The sequence below is a fragment of the Saccostrea cucullata genome, unplaced genomic scaffold (genome assembly GCF_032062105.1).
Source record: "Saccostrea cucullata isolate Sc308-1 unplaced genomic scaffold, CSIRO_AGI_Scuc_v1 ctg9736, whole genome shotgun sequence".
Lineage (NCBI taxonomy): Eukaryota > Metazoa > Mollusca > Bivalvia > Ostreida > Ostreidae > Saccostrea > Saccostrea cuccullata.
Window position 1 is genome coordinate 1 of NW_026922443.1, and position 19,672 is coordinate 19,672.

General features: G+C 34.0%; 1 protein-coding gene across 1 annotated transcript; it reads right to left on the bottom strand.

Annotated features, from left to right (window-relative positions):
- Nucleotides 1-3: 3 nt before the first annotated feature.
- Nucleotides 4-19,458, bottom strand: LOC134261780 (dynein axonemal heavy chain 3-like; the record flags this gene model as incomplete). The annotated part of the gene is made up of 25 exons (XM_062744178.1): nucleotides 4-145; nucleotides 572-664; nucleotides 2,816-2,998; nucleotides 3,451-3,549; nucleotides 6,106-6,126; nucleotides 6,760-6,852; nucleotides 7,115-7,375; nucleotides 7,599-7,736; nucleotides 8,071-8,277; nucleotides 8,692-8,778; nucleotides 9,053-9,129; nucleotides 11,158-11,268; nucleotides 12,088-12,129; nucleotides 14,088-14,265; nucleotides 14,576-14,701; nucleotides 14,834-15,005; nucleotides 15,783-15,806; nucleotides 16,293-16,453; nucleotides 16,756-16,860; nucleotides 17,189-17,326; nucleotides 17,625-17,810; nucleotides 18,334-18,450; nucleotides 18,593-18,679; nucleotides 18,805-18,976; nucleotides 19,220-19,458. Coding segments are annotated over 25 exons (3,259 nt in total), but the record flags the coding sequence as incomplete, so codon positions are not given.
- Between the last annotated feature and the right edge of the window lie 214 nt (nucleotides 19,459-19,672).

Sequence of the window (19,672 nt, forward strand, 5' to 3'; positions counted from 1 at the left end):
CCGTTACTTGATATTCAAATCCGAGGTAGTCAATGGGGATTTTGTATTTCCTGGCATAGTTCTGCATCACACCAGTCAAAAAGGACTGAGTGAAATAGAAACCCGAGATCCAGAAGACTGATGGAGTACCCCCATAGATCCACTCCTGAAAAAGCAAGTTAGATATTTTTATGTTATAGGGGTCAACATTCAGTGTTGGAAAAATTTGGTCCACAATGCAGAATAAAAAAAAAACCCCAAAATATTGAATATTTACAATTATAAAAGAGGTACCCAAATTGTCTAGATTTACTTTTCTATTTTAAATGAATACCTAATGAAGTGTTAGAGAAATAAAGAACTATCATGATATTAGGTACACTTTCAAATCAATAAATATTTTAATCATAAAATTTTAGCCATTGTCATTTGTTCATCTTCCAAACAGGAAATTATATTCACATTCATTCCCATGCAAATAAAGAAGAGACCATTTCAAATATAATGGACATATAAAAATTAAAGAACAAATAAGCAAACACCAGAAAAAAAGAATGCATTATCATTTTAAATCTTTGGGGGTTCAAAGTACCTTGAAGAACGCTAGCCTGGCCAGTAAGTCTGTGATGTAACTCCCCAGAGGTTTGAGGGAGGGGTAGGACTTGGCTTGCCACATCGCAGGAACCTGTCCAGTGAAAAATCATTGGAATCATTCAGTTCAAATAAAATTTAAAAATTATCCATTTGGTTATCCCATACATGTTAACCTATTGTGATGAAAAATAGGGAGATTCAGACCTCAAAAGCGGTAGCATTGCGCGCGTGTTGTTTAACGCTTGGATTATCGATATCTTTCATGTAATATACATGTATATTATAAGCCTTAAATGAAGTCAGGTACCTACACTAATTAATCTTAAATATAGCAAAGAAGAAGACAGAAACACCTTAAGTTTGACATAAATTGTACAAATTCAAATATTTTTCATGCTCATCATTTTGCTTGGATTGGCTGCTTTACAGAGAGAGTTTTAAAGCCTTTTGAAGAGTGATCTTTGCTGATATAGCCTAGAAGCAATAATTCTGAATGTTCATTCAGTTTTTAAACAAAACAAATGATGACATGGTTTAATCTAGATCTAAAACAAGTTCCTGTCTTTCGTTATATAAATCAGATTTCCCGCGATGATCGAAAACGAAAGTAGAGATGTGCCACATGGCTTGGTCAATTGAGTGAGTTCTACTGACTTTATTGATAAAGTTATGAGCTTCTGTGCTTTTAAAGACGATGTCAAATGTTTTCATCTAATTCTTAAAAGCTGTATCTCCTTTTTCATGGCAGGGATGTTGATTAATTTATCGTAACCAATGTAATCACTGGTAGTCTTGTGTTGTTATCGTTGTCAAATCCGTGCTTGAAATCTATGTACAAAAAAAGCGTTTGTATGATTCCGAGTCAAATCACGCGATATCTAGCAAGATTTTATGAGTGGCTTAAAAAATGGATACCCAAGCGAACCAAAAATACTTTAGACGCAGCTTTTGTAGAAAAGCGGTAGATTTATGAATTAAATCGGTAGGCGGGAGATGGAGTGAAAAAGCGATAGACTCCCGCCTAAATCGGGAGAGTTAACATGTATGGTTATCCTTAGAATCAAACAGATTTTAGTATGTGCTAAAACAATCGACTTTCATTTTCAAATTTTCTTCTTTCTAAAGGATTTGTGAAAGGCCATACGTGTATCTAAACATTTCGAGTTTTAGCTACCATGTTAATACCTTTATTTGCCTAATCAGTATTCCCTGTAAATTTCTTTTTTTCAAGGCCACCTTTCCATATTACTTTCTTATGTGATCTAATCAACTATACCTGTAAACTTCTTTGTTAACAGCCCCCTTCTCCATCCCCCCTTACCTTCCCCATCATCATGCTGTCATATTCCCCCCTCTTACCTTCCCCCATTCCCCTCTTACCTTCCCCACCATCATGCTGTCACATCACCCCCTTACCTTCCCCACCATCATGCTGTCACACTCCCCCCTTACCTTCCTCACCATCATGCTGTCTCATTCCCCCCTTACCTTCCTCACAATCATGCTGTCACATTCCCCCCTTACCTTCCCCATCATTATGCTGTCACATTTCCCCCTTACCTTCCCCACCATCATGCTGTCACACTCCCCCCTTACCTTCCCCACCATCATGCTGTTACATTTCCCCCTTACCTTCCCCACCAACATGCTGTCACACTCCCCCCTTACCTTCCCCACCATCATGCTGTCACATTTCCCCCTTACCTTCCCACCATCATGCTGTCACACTTCCCCCTTACATTCCCCACAAACATGCTTTTAAATTCCCCCCTTACCTTCCAACCATCATGCTGTCACACCCCCCTTACCTTCCCCACCATCATGCTGTCACATCACCCCCTTACCTTCCCCACCATCATGCTGTCACATCACCCCCTTACCTTCCCCACCATCAGGCTGTCACATCACCCCCTTACCTTCCCCACCATCATGCTGTCACATTTCCCCCTTACCTTCCCACTCATCATGCTGTCACATCCCCCCCCCTTACCTTCCCCACCATCATGCTGTCACATTCCCCCCTTACCTTCCCCATCATCATGCTGTCATATTCCCCACTTACCTTCCCCACCATCATGTTGTCACACTCCCCCCTTACCTTCCCCACCATCATGCTGTCACATTCCCCCCTTTCCTTCCCCATCATCATGCTGTCATATTCCCCCTTACCTTCCCCACCATCATGCTGTCACACTCCCCCCTTACCTTTCCCACCATCATGCTGTTACATTTCTCCCCTTACCTTCCCCACCATCATGCTGTCAAACACATCCTCCAGTTCGGACGACATCAGGACCACTCCTTTGATGGCCTTCCTAATGTCCTGTAGGCTCTGACGAACCACCTGGGTCAACCGGTTAAACCGGATCAACTCCTGGTTCAGTACTGTGTTCATAGACTCTTCATATCTCACTGGGAACTTGTTCTGTAATTTATAAAAGGATGACAATACAATATACTCAACAATAATTAGAGATATTAACCAGGACATCTTTAACAAAAGTCTGTAACTTTAAAATGTATGACTTCGTGACCTTGAACTCTTTTACTCAAAAATGAATTTGTGACCTTGACCTTTTGGCCTAAAATTCAGTAAGGGTCTTTTTAAGCCCTAGGGATTTATGCTATGATTTTTTTAAAATGTAAATTAGTGTTTTTTTCCCCTCTTTTAGACACAAAGCGTAACAGTTTGACTGTAGATGGAAAAATGGATGGAGAAATATCTCCTGCTATTGGCAAAAAAAAGAAGAAACAAAAAAGAGCATGAGTCTTGATTTTGCCTTTATTCAATTTGACAATATTAAAATTAGTTGTAGCTACAATAAGACTATTTGACAAATTGAATATGAAATCCTGAGTCAATCTATTCCTTCCTACCTGACACTCCTCCAGGTTGAAGTCCGCTGGGATCTTGGTCAGAATATCACTGGCGAGCTCTTCAATCATCTCCTGTGAGGATTTCCCTCCTCCACTTGTCTGAAGAGTACAGAAAGGGGAGATAATTATTAAAAATAGATTCTAAATAAAATTCAACTCTCACTAAAAATTACCTTGAGTACTATAGTGTATCATATTAATTTTGTTTTTTTTTGTTTTTTAGTTTGTATTACATGTAATTGTATTAAACTGTATGGTAAATTAGTCAAAATGTCTACTAAATCAATCTAAGTTGATAGAATTCATTGTCTTTCTTCTTATACATTCACTATTAAGATTTTTAGTGTAACACAAGGACAGCATGTATCTGCAGGTTAGTATTAAATTTCACACATTTTGAGCAATTTGCAAGTTGTGCTGGAATATATATGTATTAGTAAAGTTGTTATTTTGTTTCCTTTGCATTTGATTTATCAAACAAAAAAAAAATCTTCCCATTTTAAGCAGTTCCATCTGAGTATATGCAGTGCAATCAGGCGTTGTGGATGCATATATGTTAAAAATAAATTGATCCAAATAAATATAATTTTCACTAAAAATCACTAAAAATTTAGATTTTTTTTTTACATGTCCCTACATTGTGTTCTTGAGTTTTAAATGTTCGTGAGTTTTAATTTTTTTTCTTCTTTATGTTCAATAGAATTATATTTTTTTTTAAAAAAAAATTAGATCTTAAAAAAAAAGATGACAGATCTATTCCTTTTTACTGACTTTTGTATGAATTAAGGGGGGATGGAAACATACAATTAGAGAGAGATATGATTTTAGTACAAGTTTTTATCTGTTCCACACTCTTTTCACAACAACCTTAATTCAAATTACACAAGCAACCCCATCAAGCACAAAAAATAGAATTTTGATCAAAATATTTGAATTCAGAGGCCCATGGGCCATATGCTCACCTGAGAAACATTTTTCTTGACAATGTCTTACACCAACTTTAGTTAAACATAACACATGGATGCATGTACACTAGTTTAACCATTTGAAAAGCCTTGCTTTTCTGTATTAGAAAAATTTGAAAATAAAAACCTTTAAAATTCTAGTTAAAACAATTATGGCTAAACTTTAGGGTCAATGTCATGGGTCTAAAACCGTAGAAAATATAGAAAAGTTTTGTCACAAGTATTGCACATGTCAAATATCAACACCCTATCTTCTCTAATTGAAAAATTATCACTTTTACGAAAATCTTTGAAAAGTATGTAACATTTCAAAGTCAAAAAAATATTTTGAAGGGTTATGTTATAGGTAATGTACAAAAGATATGTGACCTCTCATTATTGTAACATTTCGGTGATTTTCTTTGATCTTTCTGTAGTGATATATCCCATATCATATATGCGATAATATATCATATATCAAAGCAGGAGGCAGAAAAGGTTGAGAAAAAAAATGATTTTATTTCACAAGTTCATAACTACAGAAAAATGAACATGTTTAGCTATTTTTTAGCCTTTAACTAAATTAAAATATATGATTACATGTATTTAACCCAGTTGAAAGTTCCCAGTCGTCAAAAGATTAATCCATTTTGAAATTAAGTTATACGTCCAAATTTTAGATCGTTAAACTCCTTGATGTTTGTTTCTGTGATTTCATATTTGTCGAGTGCCTGGCTCAAATTAAGATAAATCGTCAAAATCTTCAAACTCAGTTCAAAGTCAAAATCAAATTGACTAAGAACGTCCGACATGTTGGAGAGCTAGCTTGAAATGAATCAAGTTCATGACATGCTGAATATTTTTTTTTTAATTGAATTTTGACACTCTCAATTATATAAGTTTTGAACATTATTAAATGTTTGAAAGGTAGGTATTGATCACTACTGGATGTGAAATTTCAAGGTCTGACAAGAAGTCAAATTATTTGGAAAACTTATCGCAGATTAATCCAACTGTAAAATAGGAACCCCTTTATTTTTATCTTGTTTAGTATCCCTAATGTTAAAATATTTAAAGATCAAACATCGTGGTCATGTGGTCATAAATCAAAGTAAATTTTGCACATATGAAAAATGAAAGTCCCAACTTTTTTCTTCAAAAGTTGTGATGATTTTAAAAGCAAGGGACAAATACAACTACCTTGAATAATATGAGTCAGAGTACTTCATCACCCCCCCAAAAAAAATTAAATAAATGATAGCTTTCTAAGATTCATACAGACAGGATACATGTATATACACCTATTCATATATCATGTAAACCAGACAAACTTTGACAAGAAGAGCTCACTTGAACTTCAAGCCCAGATGAGCTAAAAATAAATCTTGAAATAAGTACAAATCAATAAGGTAGTGCAAATCCTGAAGAATGAAAAAAAAATCCAAACAAATCAAACCAAACCATAAAAATCAAATCACCTGATCCTGTATTGACATGCAATTCACCAAATCCCAGGAGAGGAGAAGAAAATAGTACATGTATATATATATATATGTCATCAAATCATTTCATATCTACATCACTACTTATCACTAACTTCATATAATGGGTGCTTTGTTTGTTCTACATCATGCATAATATGTCTTCTAATTTGATTTTTTCAATGGAATAGGAAAAAAAAAATCATGCAAAATGAAGAAAAGTAAACTACTTCATTCATTGGCAAGTCTCTCTGGAATAGAAAATGAGATTCTTGGATTTCAGGGAATATTTTTCGAACAGTTCTTTTTATGATTTTTCATATTCAAATGCAGTTATTCTTTCATCATAGAAACCTTTTTTTCTGGGATGGAAATATTCATACCAGATGTTGAAATCTTCCTGTCATCACCATCCGTAGTCATTTTCCTGCTATCTAAGCCCCCCCCCCCCCCCACCCCTTTTGATATCGTATGCACTAATTAAAATGTGATATAGTTTGAAATGGGTTTTAGAATAAATAATAATTATATACAAAACTATCATGTGGCACCCCTTTTGATATCGTATGCACTAATTAAAATGTGATATAGTTTGAAATGGGTTTTAGAATAAATAATAATTATATACAAAACTATCATGTGGACTGGTGAAGCAATTTAGTATCAAATCTACGAGCACAACTTTTAAAATCTGCCTATATTCATCTATTTTCTATAAAATCTTCCCTAATTGACGATGTCTATACCTAGCGATCACACACACTATACATTTATACATTTACATCTAAATTTTAATTTGAAATATTTATACAGCCAAAATTATAATTAAATAAATCATTTTTTCAGACCCTGACCTACAATCAGACTCTGGTAGTAATACTGACCTGTCTTGGTAATGTCAGAAGAATTCCATCAAACAGCTGCTGTGTTTCCTGCTGGTCCTTAGATATATCAGCATTCTCATGTAGACCAAACACCTTAAAATAGAGAAGCATAAAAATTTTCTACTATCCTGAATCAAAGAAATTATGAAATATGCGCTAAACCTCAAGTAGATCTAACAAAAAAATACTAAGGTTTCAAAAAATTCATTCTTCATCCTACTACTATTGATCAACCAACTGAAGGAAATCATTGTCAACAATATGAACACCATTTCACAAACCTCTACCTGCCAAAACTGTTTTCAAATGCTAAAAAAATAATTTTTATAATAAATCTCAAGACACCCTCCCTTACCTCGGGGTGAGGTATCAGGGGCAGTTTCCTGATGTAGTCCACATACTGGTCATACATCCCCTTGGGAGGGGCATAGTAGAGACCACTGGGGGAGAATTTGTACGTGTCGTCAAAAATAATTTTTTCGTTGTAGAAGATCTCCAGTAAGCTGGTGATGAGTCGCCGGTCAAGGTCGTCCGTGACACGCCCACCATAGTTACACTGACCTGTCAGGTAGCTGAGGGCCTCCAAGGGGGGTTTGTCATAGTCATTGATGAACATCTGCAAGTAAAAACAAGGTGGCCATTACTAGAAGATTGATGTTGAGCATTGATCTTAAATTTAATCCATTTTGATCATTACCCATATAGTTCTCTTTGTCAAGATTGCATTGTATTTTTTTTCCTTATTAGCATCTTCACAAATAGGTTCTACAAATTTTTAAATGTCTACAGTTCCATGGTCTCATACTTTGACTACATTATATCTTATAAATAACCATCACCTGAAGCTGTCTAACGGAGATCCTGAGATCAGATTCGTTGAATTCGTAAGGAATGTTCCAACCCAAAGGTCCGAATTTCCTCCGTTCCTGCACCAAGGCATGGAAGAAGCAGAGTCCAAAGAGCAGCTTCTCAAAAACCTGTCAATTAAGGCAGAAAAGATAAAGAGGTGGTCAGATTATCCTCTTGTAGACTATCCAACTGCAAATTATCCTCTTTCTGATTTAAGAGGCTGAAGATATTATCATATCCATTATAAATATAACTGGCAGATAGTTGTAAGGAGCAAAACAGCATAATTAAACACTGTATAGTATAACATTTGATTTAATAAGCAGTTGCTGCATGGGAATAAAATTTGATTAAATCATTACTGTTTTGATCAATTTTTGAAAACTGCACATAATTATATATTTTAAAATATTTGTATTCAATCCATCAATTAAGGGAAAGACAATGCTACAGTATACATACTGCTGGTTTATTGCACTGGGAGAAGAAGGCGGGGTCTGAGATAGGGTCATTGAGATAGGACCGTAGTAGATTGGCCCTCAGTCCTTTGGGGGGCTCGTTGGTCATCTTGACCCCGTTCTGGAGGACCGAGACAGGGAACGCAGGGGAGGGATAACTTGTCAGCCACAGGCGGAACGTAGGCATGGTAACATTGGTGTCTGTGATCACCTAAAAAAAAAAATTTGAATACAAAGGTCAGAAAAATCACAACATTAACATTAACACTTTCTTCAGTGCTAAAAAAAATTTGGCAATAAATCCTTATATGTAAATCAAATTTAATTCATGTGTGAGAAATATTCTCAGGTTTTGCAACTTTTCATTACTCGTAAATATTTCTTACTGAGAATAATATATTCTGTTGCCTAGTTCTATAGGGTTTTCTCAGTCCCAAAAAGCAATATATTTCAGAATGATTTCAATCTCAAAATCTCATTTCAATCTGACAAATGTAAATTAAAAATGTTCGAATAATAATTGTAAAACATACGTACAGTACAAAATAATAAAAATTGAACTTTCTAATACATTTTCAATATTTTTTCATAACTTTGAACTCATTTTAAAAACAAAGTGACATACAGTTTCACAGATTCGTTCCAGTTCTCCCAGCCATGACGCCGCCAAGTGACAGTTCTGTAGCACCACCCAGGTCCCATTGGCCACCGCCTGAAATTACAGAGAAAAAGTTAACACAGATACAGAGCTTCTCATCTTTTAAATGCTTGAAATTGAATACCAATCCAACCACTTCTAATTGATATCCCTTCTGGTTTTGCCAGGGGGTTACCAAATGAAGTCCGAGCATATGTGAAATTGACCCTCATCCCCCAAATTTTTTAAAACAAAATTTGATTCTGACATTCTTCAGATCTCTTTAAAAAGGTCTTAACTCCTAAATATGACAGTTATTAGATCCTCCCCTTTAAAATTTCACTCTTACCTCCATGATCATTTTTTCTGCAATGGGTCCTTGACCTTGACCGAGAGATATGGTCTGTAGACCTTTGCTCCCTGAACCTGAAAATGATACTCAAGGTTGAAGTCAAGGTAAAAAAAAAGACTCATGCTTGAAAATATTTGACAACACAAACATGTGCACTAATTAGTTTTGAAATATGGTTCAATTTGTGATTGAATTTGACATCGCTTGATTAATTGATAAAATCTTATGCAGTCAAGAAATAAACTTGGCAAATCTTTTTTTAATTTGATTTTCACAAGTTTTGTACTAATCTACAACTTTTGGTGTAAAAAGAATATAATCTCTCTTCATTTACAGAAAAATGTACATATAAAATAAAATTTTCAAGAAATAAACTTGGCAAATCTAATTTGATTTTCACAAGTTTTGTTCATACAACTTTTGTGTAAAAAGAATATAATCTCTCTTATTTGAAAACTGTTATGTTTTAAAATAAAAAGAAATAAAATAAAAAAAAAATGCTGAAGAGAAATATAAATAAGCTACAATAGAATGAAACTAAGCAATAATTTGGGGGTTACAAAAATTCATGCAGAAAAAAATCATGCAAGGCTAAAATACAAAAATAATTCATAAATAACAGTTGCTACAATTCTTATCATGCAAGTTATTATATACATAAAACATATCTGAAACAGAGAGCATGCGAAAGTGAGACACATATAACATCTCTCTGTATATCACAGCTACTGAAAAATATAATGTCTACATGAATATAAATTCATGTTAATGGGGTATGGGAATCTAGGATGGTAAAGAAAAACACAAAGTTGGTAACAGAGTACATGTGTATCAAATTCTACTTCATGTAATAAAATTCTACATTGATCTAGAAGAATACAATTATTCATATATCTACATTTTGCATGAAATTATAATGCTAAGTTTCATTACTGTTTAATTAAAACAGCTAGAATGCTAATGCTGGTTCAAGTGATAAAAAGAAGTTTTGACCAATGAAATAAATAATAGCAAAAGATTTTGTCCAACAAAATTAAAGATACCGTAATAAAAGTTTTATCCAGTGAAACACAGAAAAGAAGTAAAATGGTGTAAATACTACATGTGTTGTATGATCAGACCTTGTTCTTTTTATAAATAACAACAGGTTAAAAAAAGTCACACATATCTGATCTCAAATGCAGCTTCCCTATCATATATGAATTACTGCAATATTTGATTAATTATCTTAACTTAATTTATGTGATTATAATCTTCCACATCATCTAAACACACAAAATCTAAATCGAATCTGAATTTCTAATTGGAAAAAAAATTATTTTATGACCTTGATGAAAGACAAATTCACATAAGTTACAATATCCCTGACGATAAATACAAGTAATAAATTACCCCCCCCCCCAAAAAAAAAACAGAACAGAGGGAGAAAAAAGAAGAAGACAAAAAAGATCTTAGTCAACCATGCTCATAAGGGTAACTGAGCAGTGGCTTCACCAGACAGTACACAAAATAAATACTGAAATTATCAAAACCTATAAAGGAACAAAAAAAAAAAAAAACAGCATGAAGCAATACATCCAGCTGGAAGTTAGAGGGCTGTGTAGGGGGTGTGTCGCTACTTCAGCTAGGTCGTGACAAAGGGAGGTAATCAGGGGAACCACCTTCATGTTCTAATAGTGTCAAGGTCTCCAAATGTTCTTATTTTATCCTAATATGTACAGTGGATCTTAATTTTTGCATTTTTTAAAAAATTTTTTAAAGATTTTGTCTTGTTTAACTGGTAATTAATAAGAAACAAACATTTAGTTAAAGTTAAAAGCTTTACTGTATTTGTATTAATTTTCTCAAAGATTATGAAAAAAACTTTAATTAAATATTTTCCTTTTCAACATCAGTGATTGAAAACTTTATTATTGTTTTGCTTTAATAATTTGCAATGTAATTTGCATCAAATTAGATAGAAAATATTCTTTTAAAAAAAAAAAAAAAATTAATATTCACATGTCACCTTATGTAGAAAATTGACCCGACCTTGACCCTACCAGAAGGTTAAAAAGGTGGCGATGTGCATGAGAGACAGGTTAGTAATGGTAACCACATACGCGCATGTTCCTCGGAGGGATGAGACACCCCGAGTAACGAGGTTATTTTAGGCTCGGACGGGTCATGTGCGGTCATCTGTGACTGTGGTGGTGGTAGTGGTGGTATAACACCTGTTAGAGGTCATATGGAATAAACAAATCATGAAAGGTCAAAATGTGAAAGGTCAACAAAAACTTTTGTTAACAATGGAGATACCATCTCTTGATCTTCCTAAAGGGAAAAAAATTCAGGAAATGATTGTATAATAATATTGCATACATACATTTACAATGAAAATGTAGATTCCAACAACATAATTTTTAAAACTTGTAATAAACAGTTGGAAGTGGCCAAATTTCTTGTAAACAAAATCGTATCATTCAACAACTATATACATGTATATGCATTGACCTAAGCAATCTTAAGTCTAGCTGTGCAACTAGTGAACTATATGCTTTTTACCATGCCCCAAATACCAGACTATGAAAAACATAGCACACTCATTTACCAAGTGATCTAACAGCACATAATTCAATAAACTTCTTACATAACCACCATAAATTTAGTAACCCTTGAAGAAATCAGGAAAAAATTCTGCAAAGGTCTTCTTTTCAAAAATGTCTAATTCACACCAGCACACAAATATATGAAAAGGACATCCATTTCCATGCATACTGTAATTTCAGACATTTCAAGTTTACATAAAAATAAAAGTTATTGTACATGTATGACTTTGGTGCAGTACATGCAATCATCTTCAAAGCAACAAGGATTTTGAAATAACAGTCAAATTGATAAATTTCCTTATGCTCAAGGCGGGGCAATATTCAAAGTCCAATCAGATTTCAAGCTGCAATCATGTGATTTCAGCCAACCTGCACAACCAATCACATTACTTCTTCAGCAATCATGTGACATTCAAACAACCAATCAGCTTATTTAATACTGACCTTCTCTAAAAATTTTCTTCAGAGAAACAGACTGAATTACACCTAATCACAGGAACAAGACATGATACTCAATGACAGAGTAACTTTCACGTAACAGACATAAATAACTAAGACACTGTTCTATTCTATGTATGTAGCATATTCCAACCCCCTCTACTTTATATGATACATGATTTCTGTAAGCAGTGTGACTCTCTGCTCTAAAATAACAACACAATGGCTACTCACCACCAACTAAAAATCAATCAGGAAGAAATTAAAGCAAATTTGGAAAACTTCAGAATAAGTGAAATCCAGAATGATTTGGATATGATTTTGATAATACTATGACAATTGAACTTATTTTTTAAAATAACCAAAAATTTGAAAACCTTGAAAAAAAAGTTTGTATACACACTGCAAAAAAACATGATAAATGGACACAGGTTAAAGTGTATGGTGCTGAATTTAATACACAATGATGATGACTGTACACTGTATTAATCAAAAGTTATATGGCATTGGATGTAAATAAACATTTGTACTAAGGTTGAATATCTATTTTATATGCATTATTTTTCAAACACATACATGTGATTCTTCCGGCGGGAGGCAAAATCTCCCGATTTTTAAACCCCCTTCCGCCCCTGATTTATTTTTAAATCTTCCGTGTTTAAAATAATTCTTCAAATTAAATATATTTTGCATAACTTTTTATCATGTTTCTTATAATTGCTTAGAATGACAATACATTGAGATAACAAAACACACAGCGGTAGGTTTCGTAGTAATCAACATGAGGTCGTATAATTCGATTGTAAAAATTAGTGCTAATCAACTTGATAAATGTCCATCGATGTTTTATTGCTGAATTGCTGAATACAGAACATCGTAATTAGTTGCTAAAATACCCAATTGCCATCTTCTAATGGTGCAGTGGTCATTAACAGATACATATACTTTTGACTTAAGTTAAAAAAATCAAACTACAGGGTGTTGCTAAAAAATATACCTGACTCTACATGTACTTTCACTTTGTTGTATTTTTAGAGAAATGATTTTTTTTAAATCTCTTTAATATTCTATTTAAAAAAATTACTGACATACAATATGTTACATAAAACCTATGTTTTACTTCACTTACTGCAAAAAAATATATACCTCACTTTACTTAAATTAATGTATTTTTAGAGAAGTTAAATTAATTTTATCTTTTCATATTCTATTTAAAAGCAAATTAATGACATAAAATATAAGATCTATGAATGTTTTACTTCACTTACTGGTTGATATATCAATACCAAATAAAAAATAAAATTTTATTCAATGTTTTAATGATGATTTACCTCTTAATTAATTTCAATGAATTAATTTAATTTTGATTTAATTTCACTTCTGATCATTTGACTAAAAATTTAAACGTATTATTTTAAAGCAAACCTTTATGAAATAAAAACAATTTTAAGTAATAAAGAGGGAGACTGCATTTTCTAGGGAGTTGGATGGTCTTTCGCGATTTAAAAAATGTCGATAAAAAATCTCCAGCTTTGAGACCCAAACTCCAGCTGAAAAATTTCAAATCTCCAGTTGTGATTGTTCAGTTCTGTCACATGTATGCAAACACCACATTTGTACTAAGGTTGAATATCTATTTCATATGCATTATTTTTCAAACACCTAACTATTTGTTTATCATTGGCAATTACACTATAGGAAGCACTCTCCTAACATCTACATTACAAACACACACAATGGCCTAATATACCTAAAAAGCCAGAGGTATTTTATTCATTTGTATCTGTTTCATTTTCAAGCATATTGACTATATATTTATACATGTTAAAAAAATATAAAAATAAAAGAAACACTTTGGATTGGGTAGATACCATATCAAAAACAAGTAATAAAATATTTTGAATTGCTCTTATACGTATATATAAATAGATTTTTGCAAATAACATATTATTTCAAAATGCGGCAAAGGGCAAAATAAAAGATGGATTGGGGTGAGGGTGACCTACCTTTTTCCTCAGCAAATCTGTAGAGACCAGCCATCGGATCGGCCCCAGGGGACAGAACAAAAATCAGGGGTGAGAAATGCTGGGAATCTTCATAACTCAGCGAGAGGTCAAAGGTCGGTGGCTCAATGTACTGCTGACTCATTCTCTCCACAATGAAATTCTGAACAGCAGGTACCATCTAAATAAAGGCAAAATTTATATGTCAGGGATCATCTAAGAAAAGGCAAAATTGCCAAATTCATATGCCAGGGACCATCCAAAATCAGGTTAAAAATGGCTTTATACATTAGTAATTTTCATTTTCAATTTACTAATCATAAGACCTTTGAAAAAATCATCAAATTTCCAAGAAGATATTGGAAAATAATATATGGATTCCATTAAATTCCTTCATTCCCATAAATGAATTACCACATTTTCATTGATTAACCATTAAATTTTCTACACTCTGAATAGCCTTAAAGTAGTTATAAATCAGCCCTCCCTACCTTATCAGGTCGTAGACATCTGAGCACTATCAGTTCCTCCAACCTGTTCAGGTTCTCGTTCCAAGGGGCCACTAGGGGTTCTGTATGGGGAGTTGTAGAATCATAGATCTTCTTCCAGGCATTCAGCTAAACAATGGGGAAAATAAAATTATAGGGTATACGTCAAGATTTTTTTTTTTTTAAAAGAAATCAATAAATGAAGATAAAAAATAAATGAATTTATAAAGTGTGCTCAAAATGCAAGGAACAAAAACATACATTTTTACGGAAGTGGTCCATAAATCCTTTGAAGGAGGGTAGATCTGATGCCCTGACTATCTCCCCCCAGGATTTGTCAGGGAGCCAATCCACCGCGGGGTTAGGGAAGGGGTTCTCCAGAGCCAGGCCTCCGGTAAGGAGGAACCGCCAATCACGGTCGTTGATTTCACCACTGCAATGATGCAAGAACAGTGTCATCTGACAGTATAATCAAAATTTAAAAGTATCAGAAAACATGGTGACCTAAAATCTATGTGATGGTAAATGGGAAAGTTCTGAAGCAACTTATTTACAAAAAATTAATCCGGAAACAGAGTGCATTTCTTGGAAGAAAAAAATTGTGCTTGAATCTTATGAGAAGGACCACGGTCTTCCTGAAACAGAATTGTAAGTAAATCACAAAACATACTGTATAGGCACTTCAAACAACACAAGGGAGGAATAATTAAAAGCTTACAAAAATATAAAGAGGAAACATCATGAAATAAATGTAAACTGTCATCAAGGTGAAAGAGAGGTCTTTCTTGATTAAGATGGGGGGTTTCTGACTATTTGACTGTCCATGCATTTAAAAAAGTATATTTAAAGCTAATATATTCAAAACAATTAATCAAAATGTAAATAACTTGATTTTAAATACAGTTTACCACTAGTATAAATTTATCTTCATCTTTGAAAATTTTTTCCCCTCCTTAAATATATTGAGAGAGTTATAAAAAAAATGTATACTGAAAACTGTTTTATTTACTTCTGCAAATTGTCTATTACTTCTGAATGAATAAGTTCCAAGTAAAAGATGAATGATTGTCAAATAGCTTGCAATTTCTATCAAGAATGGAAAAATGACACACTATTTACTTGTCTCACAATTAATTCATTACTTCAAAATTCAATCAAACAATCACAAAAAGGTGCAAGCAATGACACTGCCTTGACTCCAAACACTTACCCCACTCTGGCATTTGGCATGGTGCTAATAAAAAGGTATTATGTTATAATCGATTGAAAAAAAAAAAACAAGCTCTTAATAAAATCGGTAAACCTAAACCTACTGAAACATAATTTTTGCTATGTGTATGAGCCAGTTTAAAAGCTATTTTTTAGTTAATATTTTGTTCTAGTTACAAATTAAGATAAATAAACAAATGTTTGTAACCCCTCTTCCCTCCTTAATTTTTCTTATAGCTTTTGAAAGTGATATAAATATACATGGGACAAATAACAGCAAATTCAAATTCTTAACATCTGAACAAATTACAATGCATGCCCACTTAATTCAAATCAAGTGAAGTTTACATCAAGGCAACCAGCTTAAACATATTAAGACCACAGCAAAATAGATTCCCAATGCTGTTTCTTGGACCATGTCTTGACAAATAATCAAGAGAGCCCTAAGATACACAAAGCATAGTAACATACTGTAATCTCCCCCAACCCATTTTTGATGTTTGCTACATACTTTTGTTTTGCAATGCCGATACACAGCAGGAAGGAGAAGAGTAACTTGTCCTTCTCAAACAACGAGCGGCAGACATTCTTGTAAATGCTGTAGGTAAAGTGTTCATTCAAGTTGTGGATCCTCTCCTCTAAATCTTGTGAGGGGGCACTGTTTATGATGGACTGTTGAAAGAAATCATGAATGAAATAAAATTATGCAACCCTCCCCCCCTTCCCAAAAATTGTAAGGATTTGTGATAGGCTTAAATCAATTAAGGAAAAGTAGTTGGAATTTAGAACTTCTCTCATACTGATACATCCATGCAAGGTCATTCAATGTTCGAGATACTAAAATTCAACTTCTTGTAATTACAACAAAAATTTTCCAATGCTATTGTAGTTGTAAGAATTCTCGTTCTCACATAGGTAAAGGTAATATAAAAGAAGGTCAAAGGCTAACTCCTGTTTCACAGGTGAGACCTTACCTGTAGATAAAGGTTGATGAACCAGGTGAGAGAATACTGGTACATGGGGTCAATGTTGGCCAGGTCCGAGATCACGAAGAACAGCACACTGCCATGCTTAGCCACCTGATAAAACAATGGGCATAACACATCATGAGAATCATATCATAAATATAATCTGTAATTATAAATATATAAAGTACTTGCGGTGCGTAACTGAAATTAACATTTATTAGTACTGATAAATTAAGGTTCATTGACCCTCTGATAAGAGACTTAACTCTTAAAAGAAAATGTCTATTAAATTTGTCAAGTTTCAATTTTGGCCCTCAAGCTATGCTGAAATTGTTGGCATGATAAAATATATTTCTTTTGGCATATCATAAGAATTAGAGCAACATTTTTATGAGTGATTAAAATGACAATGACCCCTAATTAAACACATAAATCTTACAGGTTTATATCCGTTTCTGACGTCATCAATGGCCGCCTCGGTCTTGCTGGCCACCAGCTGTTTCTCTGAAATCTCCTCAGACAAAATCTTACTGGACGACAAAATCTCTATCGCTGTCTCATCCTCCAAAATGTTTCCCTGCAAAAGTATTATCAAAAAGAAAGATGAATTTTACGAGAAGGCAATATTGATGGCTGATTTACAAATATTAATACACCTTTGGTTCATAGTTAATTTGCAAAAAATTATGATAAACGAAACAAAATAACTTTTAAAAAAATGAAAACATTCTGTTTTGATTAAAATCTAAATATAAACAAGGGATTAAAATCTAAAGGATTTAGAAGCTTTCTTCCATTCTAAATATAAAAGCAAATAAGGAATGCATAAATGACGAAGCAATCTTGCCTGAGATGAAGTTCATGTAATATCTCACCTGTGATGAAGACAGGACCTCCAATATTTTGTCTTCGATCTCCTTGAGCTGGCGTTTGTTCCTGGCACTCTCTATAATCAGCAGGTTCTTCCTCTCCTCCAGATCTGGCTTCTCCTTAGCAGCAACTATTCCCAGCAACTGGTCCTCCAGACCCAGTAATGTAATCATGAAATTCAGCAGGGTCACCTAAAGAATATCAAATAAACATATAAATAAAACAGTATTCAAGACAAAGCAAAGTAATTGTAAAATTCAGAAAGGTCACCTCTAGAATACCAAATATACATAAACTAAAACAGTTCAAGCAACTGGTCCTCAAGACCAAGTAATGTAATCATGAAGTTCAGCAGGGTCGCCTGTAACAAGATCAGATAAACCATGAATTCTGTCTAATCTACCTGACACTTATGCAGTTTGTTTTACTGTGAACTATGACCTTGTTCACTATTTTCCATGTTCTATGCACTGTGTTATTTGACGCCCTGTCTATTCAAATGCAAAATTTGTCTCCTGGTGCATGTCAGATTAAACAGGGTTTCACAGTACAAAATATATATCAACCATCATCCAAATTGGCTCAATTTGAAATAAACACTTTAGTGTCCTTCATGGAAATTTATAATCTCAAAATATTTTTCTTCAGACAAGCCATTAAAAATTTGGCTGGGTCTTAAACCTTAATCTGAGTATTTCAACAGTTCATACACACCTTGACGGAGACCTCTGGGAGATAATGGGGGTTTCTGAGTCGGGTGGTGATGTACAGCTTAAAGTCCTTACTGTACTCTATGATATGATCTCCTACACGAATGTACTCCATGTTATTCTGAAAAATTCAAAAATCCAATACAGAATTTTTATATCTAGAATCATTCCAAGACTTGAGACTAAAATGAGACATTTTTAACCAGAATTGATGATCTATTATAAAATTCTTCAAATACAGCAGAAAATGTGTAGTGACTAACCTGTTTAAATGTCTGTTTCAGCAGAATTGGTTCCAGAATGGGGTCCAACTCCTCTCCCACATTTTCCAACAAACAGGGATTACCAAACTACGGGCAAAACATTGAAATAAGATTTAAGAATTTTTTTTACTTTTACACTTGAAATCAATTCTGACTCAACTGTTCAACATGTAGCCATAAAAATTATCATCCCCATCAAACTCTCCCCATACCTGTATACAGTTTTCCAGGTTCCTGCTGAAGTTGACGTCAGACATCTTGACCACCTCCAGCTTGTTCATCTTCTCCATGTTCTTGACCCACTTATTGGCCTGACCCTGAGGGTCAATCATCAGCGGCCACCGGTTAGCACTCATCACAATGATGGCATTCTCTACAGAGTAGCTGTAAAAAATAACACAAGAGGGATGTCAAATATATAAATTGACGATTTGTCAACAGGCAGCCTAGCAAGCTGCTAGTCCTGTATTTTGAAACTGTCCCCCAAAGATACTTATTTGTCAACAGGAAGTCCAGCAATTTGCCAGTCTTGTATTTTGACATGGTCCCCAAAAGTTACTTACTTGTCTACAGGAAGTCAAACAATTAGTTAGTCCAATTTTGACACTGTCCACAAAAGTTACTTACTTGTCGACAGGAAGTCCTGCAATCTGCCAGTCCCGTATTTTGACAGGGTCCCCAAGAGTCGTGTACAGGGAGAAGTGTTCAGACAGTGGGATGTTTCGTTCTGCACACATTCCATACCATTCCTTCAGACATTCCTGGCGATAGTCCAGAATAAATGGGCCCAGGTAGGCAACCACACTCGCCGACAGAAGGACGTCACCCACGATGTTATCATAGGTTTCATTTAATTCCTCAACATTCTGGATTCAACAGCAAAGATACCGATATAATTAAGAGAGCTACATGTACTATCCTTCCTTTCAATCAAAAGCATATTATATCGTGTAACTTTAGGTTATATATTGTGGATCTACATTGATATCCTGCCCACATTCTTTACTTTCGTTACAGCCAAACTACTTCCAGCATAGAAAGAAATCTTTAACTTAAATACACTTGTACTTACATTTGTCC